The sequence below is a fragment of the Grampus griseus genome, assembly GCF_964374135.1.
Source record: "Grampus griseus genome assembly, chromosome: 20".
Classification (NCBI taxonomy): domain Eukaryota; kingdom Metazoa; phylum Chordata; class Mammalia; order Artiodactyla; family Delphinidae; genus Grampus; species Grampus griseus.
This window is the reverse complement of record NC_139014.1, coordinates 54,705,608-54,726,530: the sequence shown is the minus strand read 5'-3', so window position 1 is coordinate 54,726,530 and position 20,923 is coordinate 54,705,608. Positions and strand designations below refer to the sequence as shown.

Genomic DNA, 20,923 nt, shown 5'->3' with positions numbered 1-20,923 from the left:
CTACGGGGGACGGACACCTCCAGCCAGGGCCCTGTAATCCTGAGCCACTCTCCCCAGAGGATACTTCCGGGGCCAAGGGCAGCCGACATTTGAACACACACGCTGTGCCAGCCATTGGCCATTTTCAAGGTATAAGACTCTTCTCCCCACCCCCAGCCTCTGCGTTCCATGCTCAGGGAAAAGAAGTGTTGATGTAAACTGACCAGAATCCAGGACGTTGTACGGGTCATGGCTTCGTGGAATCCCGTGAGGAGCTTTAAAAAGTGCTGATGCCTGGGTCCCACCCCTAGAGGTTCCGGGTTCATTGGTCTGAGGGACAGCTGGGCACCCAGAACCTTAAAAACTCCCAGAGATTCTAATATGCCGCAAAGTCTGAGCATTCCTAGCTTAGATCCTTGGCTTGCAACGTTGGGTGTACATTCAAGTTACTTGGGGAGCTTTTAAAAATAGATGAATGGGGCTTCCCTGGTGGCGCAGTGGTTGAGAGTCCGCCTGCCGATGCAGGGGACGCGGGTTCGTGCCCCGGTCCGGGAGGATCCCACATGCCGCGGAGCGGCTGGGCCCATGAGCCATGGCCGCTGAGCCTGTGCGTCTGGAGCCTGTGCTCTGCAACGGGAGAGGCCACAACAGTGAGAGGCCCGCGTACCGCAAAAAAAAAAAAAAAAAAAAAGGAGTGTCCTGGAAGTTGGTCTCAGTGGGCCAGCTGAACCCAGCCTTCCTAGGGTCGGAATGGTCAGGGGCAGAAGATGGGGGACAGATGGTCCAGGACAGACCAAGGCAACCATCAACATTGGCTCTGCTTCTGTCCCAGCCACCTTTGCTTTAATCAGAATTTAATTACTTCTCAAAGATATGACTTAAGGATCTTTTTATTCTTACAGAAATTCTTGGGCTTCGGATAAGTAAATTATTCTTTCCTTTGGAAGGAGAAAGGTGTTGGAACAGAAAAAAAAAAAAAACCAAAAAACTGGGGCCAAATATGAGAGGAAAGGATCAAGTAAGGCCCCTCCCTGAGCTAGGAAACACCCTCCCCCCTCCCCTTACCAGCATAAGCATGGTACCACCAACCTACACCTTCACCAGCACAGCTGAATCAGAGGCTGTCAAGAAAAGTATTTTTAGAATTCAAAAGTATCATTGTTGCAAAAGTGGTTTTAGAAATGCTTGCTTCAAAATGGATGAAATTAAGCAATGGTGGACTTGGACCTTCATGTCCTACATACCCCCAGGCCAGCTCTGGAGAGAAGCTCAGAGCAGATTTTTAAAAACTGTTCTGGCAAGACTGGAGGTTGACCAAGCTCCTTCTGCTTATGAGCAGAAGAGCCAGGTTGGGCTCAGGCTGACGCCCTCATTCCCAGCAAACCCCGGTTTGTTTTGGCCTCCGGGGACCCCTTAAGCATAACCTTGTCAAGAGCTTCTGGTTCCCGCGAGGTGAGTTGGGCAGGAGGGAGGGTAAGAGGGGCTGAGGGGAAAAAGGAAAACTGGATCCTTATCTCACCACAGACATCAAAATTCACTCTGTGGATCAAAGCTTTAAACATGAAAACCAAATACATAAAATAAAAATAAAACAGAATATAGTGTCACAGCCTCGGGTAGGAAAGTTTTCTAAGCAGTACACCAAAGGCAGAAGCCGCAACGGAAAAGATTGAGTTGGCTATAAAAACCTTTTAGATTTGCTGTCATAAACAAAGTTAAAAAGAAATGACAAGCTGAAAAAATATTTGTGAGGTATGTCCAAAAGTTAATATTTCTACTTCTTTTACATCAATGGGAATGAATACATCTATGGAAATGAGGGTGAAGGATGTGGGCGGGCAACTAATGAAGAAAGAACTCCTGGTGACCAATAAAGGCAATTTAAGAAGTTCAACCATATTATAATTCAAAAGAGCAATCCTAATTTTAGCCTCTCAATGAGAAAGATTTGAGAAAGCAGAACAGCCAGTAAACAAAGGGTAGGAGGAATCTGACACGATCTTGATGAAAGATTAATTGAGACAACTTTTCTGGAAAGGAATTTGACAGATGTATTAGAAATTTTAAGATTTGTATCCTTTTGATAAAACGGTTTTTAGCTTAAAGGTTGGCAAACCTTTTCCGTAAAGGGCAGATAGTAAACAGTTTAGGCTCTGTGGCAGCCACTCAACTCTGCCATTGTGATGGGAAAGCAGACACACAAGGGTGAGCAGATGGGCGTGGCCATGTTCCAATAAAACTTTATTTACAAAAACAAGCTGCTAGATTTGGCCCACGGGAACTGTCGTTTGCCAACCTCTGGCTTGCTCTAAAACAATGAGTGCTTCTGTGGGGAACAATTTAGCTACAAGAGTGTTTAAAACACTGCTTTTGTTACTCCCCCGAAGTAGCTTAAGAAAAAAAAATTATATATATATGACCAATAATAAGGAACTGGTAAATAAATGTGGTTGTCTTCTTGCAATGAAATATCATGCAGCTATTTAAATTTATGCAGAAAAAAAGAATATGGCTGCATTGTTATATAGATTAAGCAGGCTAGAAAATAGTTTGTAAATGAACTATTAGAACTAATAAGGGAGTTTAGTAAGGTCATCATGACAAGATCAACACCAAAAATCAAAACGTCTCCTAGACACTTAGCCGTAACCAATTAGAAAATATCATGGCAAAAAGATCCTACATGTAACAGTGACAGAAATTCTAAAATAGAGCCACCCTATGAAGAAATGTGCAAAACCTATATGAGAAAATCATAACACTTTCCTGAAGGGCATAAAAGAAGGCCAGAAAAGATGAAGAGATTTACTATGTTCTCGGATGAGAGAATTCAATACTTTAAAAAGCCAGTTCCCTTCCACTGATGTACAAATTTCAAACAAAATCTCTAGCAGGATTTTAAATGAATTTCGACAAAAAAGAGTATTCTGGAAGAGAAAATACGTAAGGATAACAAAAAAATTTTTTAAATAAAGAATGATGAGGGAGGCTTTTTCTATCAGATATCACACTGTAAAGCAAGGGTAACTGAAACTGGCTTAGAAACAGGTAGACAAATAGATCAATACAACAGACCAGAGTCCAGAAAGAGACCCACGTCACACGGCAATTTAGCTCCCGATAAAGGGATGAGATTTCAAATAAGTGGAGAAAGAGGGACTATTCCACAGCAGGAATGTGAACAGCTGGCAACATGTGGAACATAAAAATGCCAGATATTATCCTCACCAAAACCAAAAATAAGCTTCTGGTGGGTCAAAGAGCTAAACATAAACACTTTTTGTCTAAAAGTATTTGAAAAACATATAGAGGAGAATAGTATGTTTATAACCTTGAGGTAAAGAAGGCATCACATAATACACAAAACGTAAATGGCATAAAAGGACTGATAATGACGACATCCGAACTTTAAAATTCTATGCAATAAGACACCAAAACCAAAACTAAAATATAAGCAAAATGCATAGACTGACAGAATATATAGAGATTTTGTGTATATAGATTTCATATAAATCAATAAGGAAAAGACAACCCAGGGACTTCCCTGGCGATCCAGTGGTTAGGGCTCTGCGCTTCCACTGCAGGGGGCACAGGTTCGATCCCTGGTCGGGGAACTAAGATCCCACATGCTGTGAGGCAAGGCCCCCAAAAAAAAGAAAAGGAAAAAAAAAAAAAAGGAAAAGACAACCCAACAGAAAATGAGCAAGGACTATAAAGAGGCAATTAACAAAAGAAGAAATCCACAGGCCCAGTGAACAGAAGGAACGATGGTCTCCTTCACCATAAACGGCAACACAGATGAAAGTGAGAGTGAGTTTTCCTCCATCAGATTGGTGAGCAGGAGAAGGGAGGGGAGAGGAGTAGAAGGGGGGCCTGTAGGTAGATGGAGGACTTCCAGGACTGGCAAAGGGCTGAGAATCCAGGCACTCTCTCATCTACTGTTGGATGATACAATTGGTACCGTCTTTTTGGAAGAAAAATTTGGTCCCATTGATTAAAAAATAAAATCTGCATACCCTTCGATAGAGCAATTCCATTTCTAGATTTCAAATCCTAGAAATACTCAGAGAAACGATCTATGGTGCGTGGATAAGGGTGTTCGCTATGGGCACTGTGCTGGGTGCGAAGGAGATGAACTCAGCTCGAGCTCTGCCACCACCAGGTGAAAATGGTGTCGCCGTGTGGGGAACATGGAGCTGTCCTGGAGGGTGAGGTTAAGGCAGGGATGACAGAGGGCACAGGGCCCCAGGGAAGCTCAGCACAGGTTTCACTCCAGGCTGGGGGCAGAGGGAACTAGAGAAGGCTTCCTGGAGGAGGAGGTACCTACTTAAGTCTTAAACGATGAGCAGAAGTTATCCCAGGGACAGTGGGTGGGAGGCCATCCCAGGAGAAAGAAGAACTTGTGCAAAGTCTGGGAGGCAAGAGAGAACAGGGTCTTTTCAGTAAATAAGGAGCAACTGGGTGTCACCAATTTCGGGGTGTGAGAAGTGCGGCAGTGAGAGGTGAGGCTGGAGAAGTGGTGGATTTTATCCCACTGGTGATGAGGGGGCCACCGAAGTGGGGGTGGTGACAGCTCCTTAGGAGGATCCTGAGGCGACTGTGGGATGTGGGTCTGGAGAGAGAAAGGCCGGGGACGATGAGGGGCCAGGAGGCAGCAGAGGGAGAGGGGCGAGGGCTGAGTGGGGACCAGAGGACTCAGGCTGGCTGGATGTGGGGCGTCAAGGATGACTTTCTGGCTTAGGGGCTGGATGATGGTGACACCATTCGCTGGGATGGTGGTTACACAGGAGGAGCACCAGGTGGCCTGACACCCTATTCATTTTATGGGGTTCCCTATTAACCAGCCCACGTGGGAGGACGAACCAGGATCTCACATGAGGGCTTATAAGTCAGATTTCATCCCACTGCCCCCTTGCCTTTAAGGCCCGAGGGTGGGGCTCTCTGTGACTGCCCATGTCCCCACCCTACAGAGACCCCTACACCATAAGGTCTGGGAGCTGCACAAAGGGAGCGCAGTAGCAGCCCGCTAAGCGGGCCAGCCTCACGACGGACTCCCAGGGCGTTTCCTGAGACCTCAGCCTCGGGATGCCAACCCACGGACCCCTGCGACACCCAGCACCCCCTCTGACCAAACTCAAATCCACATGCATCAGAAAACTTGCCAACAGTTGGGTTTACCAAGCCCTTTTTGCGCCAGGGTGCAGCAGGCTCTAAGGACACAGGAAGGGTGACATCCAGTGAGTTCAAGAGCTGGTGGGACAGATGGCCAATAGGCACGAAAAGATGCTCATCATTGCTAAGTATTCGAGAAATGCAAATCAAAAGTACAGTGAGGGCCTCCCTGGTGGCGCAGTGGTTGAGAGTCCGCCTGCCTATGCAGGGGACACAGGTTTGAGCCCTGGTCTGGGAGGATCCCACATGCCGTGGAGCAACTGGGCCCGTGAGCCACAACTACTGAGCCTGCGCATCTGGAGCCTGTGCTCTGCAACGAGAGGCCGCGATAGTGAGAGGCCCGCGCACCGCGATGAAGAGGGGCCCCCGCTCGCCGCAACTAGAGAAAGCCCTCGCACGGAAACGAGGACCCAACACAGCCCAAAATCAATCAATCAATCAATCAATAAATAAAACTACAGTGAGGTACCACCTCACACTGGTCAGAATGGCCATCATTAAAAAGTCTACAAATGATAAATGCTGGAGAGGGTGTGGAGAAAAGGGAAACCTCCTGCACTGTTGGTGGGAATGTAAATCAGTACAGCCACTATGGAGAACAGTATGGAGGTTCCTCAAAAGACTAAACATAGAGTTGCCACATGATCCAGCAATCCCACTCCTGGGCATATACCCAGACAAAAGTATAATTCAAAAAGATACATGCAGCCCTATGTTCACAGCAGCACTATTCACAATAGCCAAGACATGGAAGCAACCTAAATGCCCATCAACAGATAAGTGGATAAAGTAGATGTGGTATATATCAACGATGGAATACTACTTAGCCAGAAAAAGAATGAAATAATGCCATTTGCAGCAACACACATGGACCTAGAGATTATCATACTACGTGAAGGAAGTCAGAAAGAGAAAGACAAGTACCATAGGATATCCCTTATATGTGGAATCTAAAATATGACACAAATGAACCTAGCTATGAAACAGAAACAAACTCACAGACATAGAGAACAGAGTTGCGGTTGCCAAGGGGGAGGTGAGGCGGGGGAGGGATGGATTGGGAGTTTGGGATTAGCAGACACAAACTATCACATATAGGATGGATAAACAACAAGGTCCTACTGTAGAGCACAGGGAACTATATTCAATATCCTGTGATAAACCATGATGGAAAAGAATACGAAAAAGAATGTATATATATGTATATGTATAACTGAATCACTTTGCTGTACAGCAGGGAACACAACATTGTAAATCAACTATACTTCAATTAAAAAAAAAAGAGCTGGTGGGATGCAGGTGCCCCTACCCAGACAGACTTGCACTGCCTGGAGAGCAGGCCCAGAGCGCCTGGGTGACAGCTGGTGTGTGGGGGCTGGGTTCCAGGGGGCCTGGAAGAGGGGTGAACGGGGTGGGTGCCCTCAGGCTGCCAGGTTTGCATCTGTTTACCAACCAGCACCACAGAGTGTTTCACTACTTCACTACTTTAACTATGACCCTCTCGTCAAGTGTTGACGTCAGAGGTCCCTGCCCCACCCTGGGGGTGGGGGGAGGCATGCTCCTCTGGTCCCATCCTACGTCATCCTCGCTTGGTCCCAAACCACTCCTCCCCTAGCAGCACCTGGGAAGCCCAAGTAATGATCCAGGCTCCCTCTGGTTGGCTGGTCTCAAGCTGACCCCTAGGGGACAGCTGGGACACAGCAGGACCCTGAGGGCTGAGCCTGCAGGATGAGGACGTGCCCCAGGCCAGCCCCCTCAGCTCCCCCCAGCCTGAGGAGCTATGGTCTCGCCCCTCGTGGCCTTTAGCCAAATGGAACCCCGAGCTGCTCAGACGGTGCAGGAGCCTGAGGAGGGAGGGATTCATTCACACCACGGGGCCTCCAGGCCTTTTCAGCCCCTCACTGTGGGAGCCCACTGGTCTGGCAGGCTGGCTTTGCGCTCTGCCCCCTCAGCCCTCCCAGCACCGAGGAGCCTGTTGTGAGGAACAGAGCCCCAGCCCACCACGCTGCCCACCGGGCGCTCACGGACAAGGCTGCCCAGCGTGCCCAGGGATCAACAGCCACCTCGCTGGGCTCCGACCACCCGAGCCACCTGTCAGGGCCAGACAGGTCGGGGGCAGAAAAGAGTTCACAAGGAGGGGCTTACACCTAAAGTCCCGAGAGAGGAGATGAGGGGGGCACTGGGGTTGCTGGGATTCGATCGACCTGATCTTTCTGCTTTTCTGTAACCTCCACATATTGCATTGTGGAGAAAACAATATTGCTTTAAAAAGAAGAGCACTCTCGGGACTTCCCTGGTGGCGCAGTGGTTAAGAACCCGCCTGCCAATGCAGGGGACACGGGTTCGAGCCCTGGTCCGGGAAGATCCCACATGCTGCGGAGCAACTAAGCCCGTGCGTCACAGCTACTGAGCCTGCGCTCTAGAGCCCGCGAGCCACAACTACTGAGCCCGTGTGCCACAACTACTGAGCCTGTGTGCCTAGAGCCTGAGCTCCGCAACAAGAGAAGCCACCGCAATGAGAAGCCTGCGCACCGCAACGAAGAGCAGCCCCCACTCGCCGCAACTAGAGAAAGCCCGCGCGCAGCAACGAAGACCCAACGCAGTCAAAAATAATAAATAAATAAACAAAAAGAAGAGCGCTCTCTCAGAGGCCAACTCCTCCACGCCTATCTCTCCCCTTTTCTCCACCTGCCAGTGTGGCCGGCCTAGTGCGGAGGCCACGAAAGCAGCCCACAGCTGCAGGAACGGGACCCGGCCCTGGTACCGCTGGCTGGTGCGGAAGCCCGGCTAGGGCTCCACTCTGACCTCCAGCTCCTCACATGCAGGCCTTTATTTTGACGTGATTTTGAAACACCGGTAGCCAAGGGTGTTGGTTTCAGCACCATTTCTCACACGGATCCCTAAGACACGGCACTGGGAGGAAGGGGATTCTCACATATTAGCAGCCTGTTTTCCCACTGAATTTTCACAAGACGGGTATGGCGAGCCCTGTTTTACAGGCTCTGAGGAGTTGAGCGTAACGTGTCCGGGTTTGCAGGGCTCATCAGTGGCCGAAGCGGGGTATGGACCCAGTTCTGACTGGTCCCACAGCCCACCTCGTTAGCCCATTTCCTGTTCAGTCCACGAGGGCCCCGCTCCAAGACTCCCAGGACACTCTCAGGGTTCGTCCTGCATTGGGGTCCTCTGCTCTGGTCCTGGTCCCATCAGTCAGGCCCAAATGCATATTCACCCCACATCTGCTGCCCCTTGAGGCAGGCCTGGAGCCCTCACTGCTGGCCTCTGCACCTCTTGGAGCCCAGCTCTCTTCACTCATCCCTGAGGGCACGGCACCCTGGGGTCCAACCACCTGAGACCTATCTTGGAGGCCCTGGTACCCGGCTTGGGTCTCTGCCACCTTTGAGCCTTGGCCTTCTGTAACACCATTTTGCTGGGCAGCTCTGGGCATTAGGGCCCTGTCAAGCGGAAAAAAAAAAAAAAAAGCACAACTTAAAAGTCAAGAATTATGGGTTTTTTTGGCTGCGTGATGGCGTGGCATGTGGGATCTTAGTTCCAAGACCAGGGATCAAACCTGTGCTCCCTGCAGTGGAAGCACGGAGTCTTAACCACTGGACCTCCAGGGAAGTCCCAAGAATTATGTTTTATTTGGCAGACTTACTGAGGACTTACGCACAGGCAGATAGCTCTGAGGGACTGTTCCTAAGAGGTAAGGAAGGAGCCAGGACATACAGGAGTTTTGCAAAAAAAACCAGGTAGTCAAAACATCAACAGATTACTATTAATTTAAGAAAAACAGACATCTCAAGTTAATGAATTTAGCACTTTTCTATGTACGGGAAGATGCAAGAGTCTGGGCTCATTGAAATCATTCCTTTATGCACCTTAGCTCTCTAGGGCCAGTACCCTGTTTTCTCCATCCTGAATCCCCTCAGGGGGCACCGTTTGAGGGCGGGGGGCAGCAGCTGCAGTGGCTGATGGCTTCATGGCCACAACATCCTTTGTTACTGATGTGGCAACCTACATTCTTTGTCCACAGCCCCCTGTAGGGACCCCCTCCCCCAGTCCCAGCCCTGAGCCCACCACCCAGCTGGATCCCAAGAAGTATGCCATTGGCCAAAGTGACCTCTGGGGTCCTGGGCCTCCTTCAGCTATAGAAAAGACTCATGTTTGGGGTCAGATGAGGCACCAACCAGAGGGTGGAGAAGAGGTTTTGGAGCTAAGCCTGGATGACAAACCAAGACGATCCTCTTCCAGCCCTTCTGGCGGGCTGTCTCCGCCAGAAGGGACCCTAGAGACTGTCAGTACAGGCATCGTGAACTGTATTCGTCTGTAAGATGACTCTGCAAGTGTTTGGGAAAACGATGAAAGTTTCATAATAAACAAACCATTAGGTGATGATGACAGTAAGACAGAGCCATGGGGACTGTGGTCCTTGTCCCACTTCCTGGAACAGAGCTCCTAAAACCTTGGAACTTCCTGAGCGATAGGAGTGAATTTTATTATTCATAAGGAGTCCCTTTCAACCCCACCTGAGTTCATGCTAATGAGGTGACTCAGGTGGGATCCCCAGAGAGCCACAGGATGGGGCTGGTCACACCACAAAGACCAAACTGGTGATTTGAAGTGGGGAACTTTAAGCCCCACCCACGCCCACCTGCAGGAGGTGAGAGGGCTGCAGATGGGATCATACAAACTCTAGAGCAACGAGACCCGGAGCTTCCGGGTTGGTGACGCACTGCCGTGCAGGGACGTGGTGCCCCTAGAGAGGGCCCCCGCCTCCCGGCCACATACCTTGCCCCGTGCGTCTTTCCTGAATTGTATCCCTTATAGTAAAGCAATAATCATAAACAGAGTGCCTTCCTGAGCTCTGGGAGTTGTTCTAGTGAACTACGGAACCTGAGGGGGGTTGCGAGAACCCTGCATTTGTAGCTGGCCCCAGCAGAAGGCAGGTAGCCTGGGTGCCCCGTCTGTGGCAGCTCCCAAGCGGGGCTGAGGCTCTGGCCCCGGGGCCTGCACCACCTCTGGGCAGTCAGTGTCGGGAGTGGACTGGATTGCTGGACATCCAGCTGGTGTTGGAGAAAAGAGAAAAATTGTCTCCCTGCCTGCTGTTGACCTCGAGCCTGCCACTTTCCCTCTGGAGCTCAGCTTCTCCTCGGGACCTCAGAGCGGGGGAAGGTGCCCTGTGAGGACCCCCAGCCCCTACACCCTCTGCTGTGGCTTCCCAAGGGTCTGCACTGCTCCGGTTCCAAAATCTCTTTCTTGACTTTGAAGGCAAAGGGCCCTCAGCGGGGGCTCTGGGGTCTCCCTGACACCAAAAAGGCGAAGCAAAGGCAAGAAGACGGAAGACCAAGCAGGTAAGGCGGGTGGCTGGAGGCTCCCCATCCCTTCCGCGGTGGCCGCCCCTCTCACCTGCGCCACGCAGTCTGGGATCTCCAGCGCGCAGGGCAGTGTCCCAGCGCTCTCCACGGCCAGCACATCCTTCAGCAGCTCCTCACAGCCTGTGGATGGACAGACAGGCAGTGGAGGGTCAGAGCCTCAGCCCAGCCCGGCAGCTTTGCTCCTTTTTTTTTTTTTTTTTTTGCAGGACCTTAGTTCCCTGACCAGGGATCGAACTTGGGCCCTTGGCAGTGAACGCACAGAGTCTTAACCACTGGACTGCCAGGGAATTCCCTGGGCAGCTTTGCTTCTGATGAGTAAGCCTTGGCTGGGTAGGGCTGCAGGGAGGCAGAGGCCCCAAGTCTCCAAGAGACCAGCTGATCACTCAGAGGCAGAGATGGGGCACCCAGTCCTTAGAGAAGCCAGTCCAGGGCCAGGCAGAGGGAGCCGAGACAGGTCCTTGCCCTCCAGACGTTCCTCCACTGGGACTAACAGCATCAGGGAACACACAGAAGACAGACTCCCAGTTGCGGAGGGGAGGCTGGGGCAAAGAGAATCCAGGAGGCCTTCCTGGAGGAGGGGATATAAGAACATGCTCCCTGCCTGGCTCACAGGGACTCCAAACACACACAGTCCAGGGCTGCGAGGCTGAGGCCCTCTGCAACCCTGCAAACTCCAGAACATGGAAGGCCACCTTCAGGGTGGCGCTATTTGCTGACTCATTACACAGCTGGCCTCCCTCCCCTGAACAAATGCCCCCAAATCGTAACGGACAAAGGAGGTGCGATATTGTGATTTATAAGAAAATACGTATTTGGCCTTCATTCACAGTTTGTAACTCACAGCTCCCAAAACCCTCAGAATTTCCTAAGTGTTGAGAGTGACAAAGGTATCTTTTTATGTTAATGAGGTGACTTGTGGACCCACCTAAGGATGGGGGCTGGTTGCCAAGAGAACCAACCAGGTGGTTAGAGGGCTGGACCTTTCAGTCCCAACCTCTGACCTCTGACCTCCAGGGAGCGGTGAGGGCCTGGAGGTTGGATCAATCGCCAATGTCCAGTGATTTCATTGATCACGGCTATGATGAAGGTGCCACAGAAACCCAAAAGGACCAGGTTCGGAGAGCTTCCGGGTTGGTGAACACATGGAGATTTGGGGAGAGTCGTGCCCTCCGAGAGAGCATGGCTGACCTGAACCTTTCTCCACACCTTGCCCCACGCGCCGCTTCCACCTGCCTGTTCCTGAGTCGTATCCTTTTGCAATAAGCCGCTAATCTAGTGAGTAAAATGTTTCTGAGTTCCGTGAGCCGCTCCAGCAAATTAACCCAACCCAAGGAGGGGGTCGTGGGAACCTCTGACTTACAGCCGGTTGGCCAGAAGCATAGGTAACAGCCTGGGCTTGTGACGGGCGTCTGAAATGGGGGTGGGGAGACAGTTTTATAGGACTGAGCCCTTAACCTGTGGAATCTGACGCTACCTCCAGGTAGACGGTGTCAGAATTGAGCTGAATTCTCCTCGGACACCCTGCTGGTGTGAGAAAATTGTTTGTTGGCATGGGAGGAACCCCTCACCTCCACACATTGGAACTGGTCTCAGAACAGCAAACAGGAGGTCAGACCTGCAAAGCACCAGCACGGGGACATGCCGGGCACAGTTAGTGGCGGCCCTACTGAGTCAAGCAACCCCATTCAGAAACCTTTCTGGGGCTGCCGTGCACAGTCTCCCCAACCTCTCTGCTCACTTCCTTTCGCCCGTCACTTCTATGCAAGGAATTCCTGCTTCCTCCCCACCCTCCCAGACTCTGAGGGACCCCACAGGGAAGGCTTCGTGCTGCTCTGAGCCACACAGACAGGGAAACATGGCATCCTCCACAGATAACAGCAAGGCCCGGGGACTTGCAGACGTAAACTGTGTTCTCCTCACGGGCTGGTGAGCTGGACCACTCTCTCCGGATGAACACTGCAGTAGCGAGTGGCCACACTCTGATTCCTGCAGGCGTCTCATAACTGCCTTTGAGTGGAGGGAAAACGAGAGGGATTTTTATGTTCCCCCCTAAAGGGAAGACAGGAAGGAATTTGGAGGAGTTAGGAGGAGGGAGTGGGGAGGAAACAAGTGAAGGAAATTCAGAACAGAGGCAGGGAGATGAGGGACCAGCTCTGAACTGTCCTCGTTCAAAACTGAAGCCTGTGTTTTGGGAAACTCCTCAGGAGTCTGATCAGCCTTGAGGGAGATGAGTTCCCTCAGGAGATGGAGGGGGAGAGAGGAGAGGAGGGGAGGGGAGGGGAGGGGAGGGAGGGGAGGGGAGGGGAGGGGAGGGGAGGGGAGAGAGGAGGGGAGGGGAGGGGAGAGAGGAGGGGAGGGGAGGGGAGAGAGGAGGGGAGGGGAGGGGAGAGGAGGGGAGGGGAGGGGAAGGGAGAGGAGGGGAGGGGAGGGGAGAGGAGGGGAGGGGAGGGGAAGAGAGAGGAGGGGAGAGGAGGGGAGAGGAGGGGAGGGGAGGGGAGGGGAGGGGAGAGAGGAGGGGAGGGGAGGGGAGGGGAGGGGAGGGGAGAGAGGAGGGGAGGGGAGGGGAGAGAGGAGGGGAGGGGAGGGGAGAGAGGAGGGGAGGGGAGAGAGGAGGGGAGGGGAGGGGAGGGGAGGGGAGAGAGGAGGGGAGGGGAGAGAGGAGGGGAGGGGAGGGGAGAGGAGGGGAGGGGAGGGGAGAGAGGAGGGGAGGGGAGGGGAGAGAGGAGGGGAGGGGAGGGGAGAGGAGGGGAGGGGAGGGGAGGGGAGGGGAGGGGGAGGGGAGGGGAGGGGAGGGAGGGGAGGGGAGGGGAGGGAGGGGAGAGGAGGGGAGGGGAGGGGAGGGGAGAGGAGGGGAGGGGAGGGAAGGGAAGGGGCCATTCTCGGGATGGGGACAGACAATGGGAAGGGTAGAAAGGCCTGGCTGCAGGTGTGGGACCACATGACAGAGGTTCAGTGACACCCACAGCCCCTCTCCAGCGGGCACAGCTGTGGGAGCCCAAGTCCCTTCCCCTTGGCCCCCCCTGGGGGAGCCAAAGGCAGAGCCTACTTCTGGAACCCATCCTGGGCTCCTGGGACCCCCGTAGGGGGGAATCTGAGCTGAAACCCAAGCCATGCCAGCCTCCCCAGCCAGACAGGATCCTGGGAGCCCCTAGGACCCCCCTCCCCCCAGAAGACCTCACCTTTCATGGCGAACACCCCTCGGCAAAAGTCCTTGAAGTTGATTCTCCCCAGGTCGTTGGGATCCAAATACTTCACCAGTTTTTCCACCTGTGGAAAGGAAGGAGGGACAGGTGTGAGGCTCCCAGAAATGCCCCCAGAGAGTTCACAGAGCTGGCCTGAGGCTGGCCAGGGAGGCCGGGAGGGAGGGAGGGTTTGTCACTTGAACCAAGGGGACGCCAGCAGTCCCCTTCCTAGCCCTGTCCCCCTCGGTGGGGTCAGCGCCAGCCCCAGACAGCGGTGGGGCCACTTTATTCTGAGGTCGACAGACACGAGTGAGGAAAATCAAACCTATCACCGCAGTGCTCAGAACCCGGGTTTGTTTGGCCTGAGCTTCCGTCTCCGTCTCCGAGTTATTTCTCTAAGACTGGCACGTGGAAAACAAACACTGATTTTTTTTAACTTAGCAGCTTCTTTCATACAAAAATAATACAAATTCACTGCAGAAACTCTAGAAAAGACAATGTATCAAAACCCTCCCCTTGGGCTTCCCTGGTGGCGCAGTGGTTAAGAATCGGCCTGCCAGGGCAGGGGACACGGGTTGGAGGCCTGGTCCGGGAGGATCCCACATGCCACGGAGCAACTAAGCGCGTGCACCACAGCTACTGAGCCTGTGCTCTACAGCCCGTGAGCTGCAACTACTGAAGCCACAACTACTGAAGCCCACGTACCTAGAGCCCGTGCTCTGCAGCAAGAGAAGCCACGACCACGAGAAGCCCGCACACCACAATGAAGAGTAGCCCCCGCTCACAGCAACTAGAGAAAGCCTGTGCACAGGAATGAAGACCCAATGCAGCCAAAAATAAAAACAAATAAATTAATGAATTGAAAACAAAAACAAAACCCTCCCCTTTCCCACTTTTCTTTAAAACACATAGTTCTAACCACTTTTTTTTTTTTCCTAGTTCTGAGACACCCTTGATCTACAGGGAGGAAATAATTATGTGACATACGTATCCATTATTTAAGAATTACAAATTACACATCAAGATTTAAGGCAAAGCCAATTATGGTCAAGATAGCAGCTACATCTGCAGAACTGTGCAGGAGGAAGACACCAGGGTCGTCTCTCTGTCTTGATCTAGGGTCTGGTTACACAGTGAAAACTCGCTGAGCTGTCCGCTTGTGGCCAGTGCACTTTTCTGTCCTCTTTGTACCTTATACTTCAATAAAAATTGTTAAAAAAATAAATGTGTAAATAGGTGTAGCCCAAAGGAATCTGCCGTTCCTGATGTTGGGAAGTTTCTCCCCTACTTAACAGTATATCAGAAACACCTCCCCTCCTTGCCCAGAGGGTACCACTCACATTTTTAGTGGTTATAAATATTCTGCCCAGTAGCTATACCATAATTTACTTATTAACCACCCACAATAGCTGGGCGTTTTGGTCATTTCCAACTTTTTGCTGTTACAGCTCATCTTTGGGGGGTTCTACAGCTGTGCGAATGACCAATGGACTGCCTGGCCTTTGAGAACCTTGAATTCCTGTTGTCCCATATCCCACCTCAGCCACCCAGGCCCCTTGGCCACAGTGAGGACCCAGGCATCACCGTTGCTTGTCCCTCGTCCAACATCACTCACTCAAATGTCCTACTCCCTGACTGCGTACTTCCTCCCTTCCCACCGAACTCCCCAACATGGCCTACAACACCGTATATTTTCTGGTCCCTCCAGCCAAATCTCCTCCCACTGTTTCTGTCACTCACTGCATTCTAGCCACACTGGCCTTCAGTCAGTTCCTCAAGCAAGCCAAGCTCTTTTCTGCCTCAGGGCCTTTGCACATACTGTTCTCTATATCTCAAATGCTTGTCCTCCCCACTCATCATCTGGCAATGTCTGTTTATCCCACAGGTCTCCATTTATACCTCTATGAAATGTTTCTCCCGGACAAGCCTGTCCTGCCCATCTAATTAGGGCCTACCCCACTGTTACCCTGCCTTGTAGCACCCTATACTTTTCTTTCAGAACCATTTGTTGCAATACGTAATTATATGTTTATGTGATAATTTTATTAATTTGTAGCTTCCCCCCACCCCTCTAGAAAGTAAGCTCCTGAGATCAAGGATCATGTTTATTTTGATCACCACTGCGTACCTTGTAGCTCCCACCATTACTGGCATGTAATAGAAGCTTCATAAATATTTGGTGAATAAATGAAAAGAAATGGTTCTACAAGACATCTAAGTTTTTAAGCCTTTTGATAACAGTTGCCAAATTGTTCTCTGTAAGGATGTCTCAATTTAGTCTTTGATCAGAGCATCTGACTTCAAACTTGTGAGCTCTGGGTATTTTTTCCTAGTTTTTGTCAATGGCCGATTTTGTCAGAACCCGTTTTTTCCCCCTGAGAGTTCCAACCTGCAATGCAGCCTCTTGATATTTCTTCCAGAAGCCCACTTCTAAATCAACCTGTAATTTAGTGGCAGCCCCTCTACAGCACACCTGCAAGCGTTCGTTTACTTATTTATTCAATAAGGACGACTGGGTACCGCCTGTAAGCCGGGCACTCTGCTGGGGGGCGATGGGAGCTGCTGGCCCCTCTGGCTAATCACACACGGTCACGTGGACACACACGTGCACGCACTCTCACATGCTGGTGGCCAGGCACCTTTCCCCTCCCCCCCGTAATCACCATCAGTATCTAAAGCACAGTCGGGCAAGGATGAGCTCTTTCCCAGACTCCTTTGGGGCTGGGTTGCAGGTGGAGGGTATGAAAGCACTTTGGAAACTGTACACATAGCATGTAGGGAAAGGATTACCGTCACTGTTGTTATTGTTAATACTGTCACGGCAGACACCCTCCAGCCCACCATACCGCCCACCACATTCTCCGAAGCCCAAGCCATCCTGGGGGATTCACCTATCCACAGGACCATGTTTCTTGCACGCCCACAGTACACTTTTCTAGTGCGGCAGTTGCAGGGGTCTGAAGCCCGCTCCAATTATGGGGACACACCCAGTGGGGTTTGGAAGATGAGTGAGCAAGGGAAGACCCCATACAAGCAGCCCTCCTCCCTCCCTGACCCTGCTGGCCCTGAGCTTGTACCTCTGTCCCAGTGCTGACCCTGCTTTTCCACTCGGCTGTGACTCTGGGGGTGAGGGGTGGGCAGAGGCTGTGCATCGTCTCTCTGTGACCCCCCCTGAACCTGGCACCTAGCAGGCCCTTGGGAAAGGCTGGAAGAATTCCAGAGAAGGAGGAAGGTGGCTTTCTGCCAGCTCCCGCCCTGGCCGGCGCCTCCTCAGCTTTGCAGATGTCCCCACACTGCCAGCCAGGCAGGCTCTGACACTGCCAGGCAATGATGTGGCTTCTGAGAATAGAAATGCCCAGGTGCCACCTTCAGGGCCGAGGGGAACCCACCCACCCTCCCAGCTGGTGCCCCGCCTCCTCTCCTCCTGCCCTCTCATCAGCGGCATTCTAGGGGGTCTATGAATGCAGGGATGGGCTGGGGCTCCCGGTGCGCACCCCTACAGTCCTCTCCAAGGTTGGGGTTATGCTTTAATTATCTCTGATGGGAAGCCAAAGGGCAGAGTCGTCACCGAGTGCTGAATGGCTGATGTGGAGGCCCAGCCTCAGATCCACGAAAGGGGCAGCAGGCTGTGGATTCAGATTCAGATTCTGTACTCCCTGGAGTCCGTAGCTCCCCAGGGCTGGGAGACACTGGTGGGGCCAGGCTATCTGTCCCCCTGCCTCCAGGGAAAGCCAGCCTGGAGCAGAGGTGCCAGGGTGCTCGATGACAGGCAGATAGATGGGGTCCTGGGGACCACTGCAAAGTCCCTGGAACACCGCTGAGCGGTGGGTCCAGGGCTCCCACAGGGCTCTTCAAAGAGTGAAGGTCCAAGCAAGCAGTGGGTATGAAGGTGCCACACCAACCATTATACAGCCCTGTAGGAAACAGGCAGGGCTCACCGAGGGCTCGCCATGAACCCTGGCTGGACTAGCCTCATTTTTTTCTTTTTTTGGTCCGCGCCGGGCAGCTTGCAGGATCTCAGCTCCCCAACCAGGGACTGAACCTGGGCCCTCGGCAATGAAAGTGCGGAGTCCTAACACTGGACCGCCAGGCGAGTCCCTGGACTCATCTCCTCTGATCCTCACACCAGCCTTAATAGCAGCTACTTCACAGTTGAGGAAACTGAGGCTCAGACATTTAGAGAGGTTACGACACTTAGAGCAGCGGTCCCCAGCCTTTTTGGCACCAGGGACCGGTTTCGTGGAAGACAATTTTCCCCACGGACGGGGCTGGGGGATGGGTATACAGGCAGTAATGTGACCAATGGGGAGCAACGGGGAGCGGCAGATGAAGCTTCGCTCGCTGGCCTCCTGCTGCGCGGTCTGGTGCTGGTCCGCGGACCGGGGGTTGGGGACCCCAGACTCAGAGAATCCCTGTAGTGGTAACTCTTCCATGACCCCCAAGCCCTGCTGACCCGAGTTATCAGCCTCTGCACCCTACTGCCTTCCACAGAGGCAGGCTCTTGCCAGGTTGCACCAAAGTATGTTTCAATCCCCGCCCCGCTCCGTCCTCTTGTACATGGAGTAGCATTACCCGCTAGGGCTGGGACCCCTCACCTTGATCACCAAGAGCGTCAACCTTCCTGGACACTGGATAAACTTCTGCTGGTACCCCCGAGGGCACGGGTGCGCTCAGCTGACGCAGCCCTCGATTCGGCAGACGGGGAAGCCCAGTCGACGGGAGGCGGAGGGCTTGCTCAAGGTCACACGGTGAGAACAGCAAATAACCACCCACAGGTGGTCTTCGTGGTGAACCGGAGCTCCAGATGCTGGGGGCCTGCCCGCGGGCTGGGGGAGCGGGGCGCACACACCACGCAGGGCTGGGCTGCGCTGGGGGCGCGCCGGGCTCCCAGGCGGGAGGGCTGGGCGCACTGGGCCTGCCAGGGGCGGCGAAGCAGCTGTTGTTGCTGGAGCTCACACAGCTGGGCCGCTGACCTGGTTGCCAGGGAAACTGGTTGTTTCCCTGGCAGTGAAATATTGATCCTCCTTTTTCAGGCCACACAATTAGCAGGCTTCCCCTTCTATTTCGGTTGCCTTTCTCTTCAGGCTGATTCTTTTCCCCACTCATTCCCCCGAGGTCACACCTCTTCTAGCTCAGACCAGACGATGTTCAGAGCTTCACGGCCACTGAACTCTTACTGATCACCAGCCAGATCCTCCCTGAGTGTGGGCCTGGCCACCCACGCCTCTCCAATTTCTTTTTTTTTTTTTTTCTAATTTTTATTTATTTATTTTTGGCTGCGTTGGGTCTTCGTTCCGGCGCGTGGGCTTTCTCTAGTTGTGGCGAGCGGGGGCTACTCTTCGTTGCAATGCGCGGGCTTCTCACTGCGGTGGCTTCTCTTGTTACGGGCTCTAGGCACGCGGGCTTCAGTAGTTGTGGCTCGCGGGCTCTAGAGCACAGGCTCAGCAGTAGTGGTACACTGGCTTAGCTGCTCTGTGGCATGTGGCATCTTCCCGGCCCAGGGCTCGAACCCGTATCCCCTGCACTGGCAGGTGGATTTTTAACCACTGCGCCACCAGGGAAGTCCCCGCCTCCCCAATTTTGACACGTGCAAGCCAGACGGACTCAAGTGAGCTATTATCTGAACAAGGGAGATAAGCTGGCTCAGTCTGCGGGTCTAATAAAGGTTAGCCATTAAATTATTAATCAAACAAATGCTTAGTAACTCCTCTTTGATGCCAGGCCTGCGCTAAGCACTGTATACATACAAACTCAACGAAGCCTCACAACCACCTCAGAAGAAGATACCATTATTATGCCCATCGTACAGGTGAGGGCGCTGATGCTCAGGAAGGCCAAGTCATTCAGGGTCAAGGTCACACAGCTAGTAAGTGGCAGAGCTGGGACCTGAACACAGGCTGCCTGGCTCCAGAGTTTGTGCTCTTAACCAATAATTACTATTATTTCTACTAATATAATGATAATCACTATTACTATCACAAGTTTGGGGCTTGCTCTCTCCAGAGAAAGGATAAACTTGTATTCTGCTCTATCTCTGCTTTTCTGCCTGCGCCACCTGGCGTATGGGATCTCAGTTCCCCAACCAGGGATCGAACCCAGGCCCACAGTAGTGAAAGTGCAGAGCCTTAACCAGGGAATTCCCAATTCTGCTGTCTTTTCACCTAGAAAAACTGAGTCCAAAGAGCCTTTGTTTCAGAATTTGAATATTTAGGAAATTCCCTGGCAATCCAGGGGTTAGGACCCCACGCTTTCACTGCCGTGGGCCCGGGTTCAATCCTTGGTTCGGGAACTAAGAACCCAGAAGCCACGCAGCGCAGCCAACAAAAAAAAAAGAAAGGTTTTTTAGCGCAGTGGCAAAAAAATTTGAATGTTTAAAGGAAAAAGTGTAATTTCAAATGCTGTATTGCTAAAGCTCAAGTCTCCAACTAGCATCCCAAATGAGGCCTGTAGACAGACTTAAATATCTAAAATGAACTGCCAAGCTCCAAGAAGCTTCTGGTGCAGGTTAAGATGGAGTCAGTCACACGACACTCTGTCTCTTTCACTGATTATAGCTAAAAACTCTGGACAGGATACATAAAGCAACTATACAAGGACTCTGCAAAGTAAATCATAGCAGGCAAACTAGGAGAAAAGTTAAAACTTGAAGTAAACAACAGCAACAAAACCCAAAAACAAACCAAAAACCTTGAAGTAAGATGAATACGGTGGTAAGTCCCCTGATTTATTTTTTCTCACATATTTTCCAGCCTAGACTCAGGTAGCTCAAACCGCAGAACTGCGCAGCAGATACGAACAGAAAAAGCTCCAAAAGAAACCCTCTCTTTTAGTTTTTTTTTTTTTTTTTGGCCTCACTGCGCAACATGCAGGATCTTAGTTTCCCAACTAGGGATCGAACCCGTGCCCCCTGCAGTGGAAATGTGGAGTCCTGACCACTGGACCACTAGGGAATTCCCTGAAACTCTCTCTTTTTGATGAGAGGTCAGGGAAGGGGGCCCTTCTGGGACAGAGAGAGTGGGAGAAATGCCGTTTTTGTTTCTGTTTTTGTTTTTAATTCCATTTTCCAGCCCCACCCCAAGCTGCAGTCTCAGAGGTGGGTGGTAGCAGCAGCTACGGCAGCCAGGAAGGCACCTAAAACTTGGAGAGGAGGAAAATCTTTCTCTGTGGAATGATACACTTGGAAAAATGGTCCCTGTGGTCAAAATGGGGAGGGGG

General features: G+C 52.0%; 1 protein-coding gene across 1 annotated transcript in view; it reads right to left on the bottom strand.

Annotated features, from left to right (window-relative positions):
• The window catches only part of RAB11FIP4 (RAB11 family interacting protein 4), a gene marked incomplete at its 5' end in the record, with an annotated part of 112,859 nt that overhangs the window by 65,629 nt on the left and 26,307 nt on the right, over positions 1–20,923 (bottom strand). Inside the window, 2 exons of the mRNA XM_082679338.1 lie at positions 10,558–10,646; positions 13,706–13,793. Coding sequence (XP_082535464.1) covers positions 10,558–10,646; positions 13,706–13,793 — 177 coding nt within the window. The remainder of the gene's footprint in view (positions 1–10,557; positions 10,647–13,705; positions 13,794–20,923) is intronic.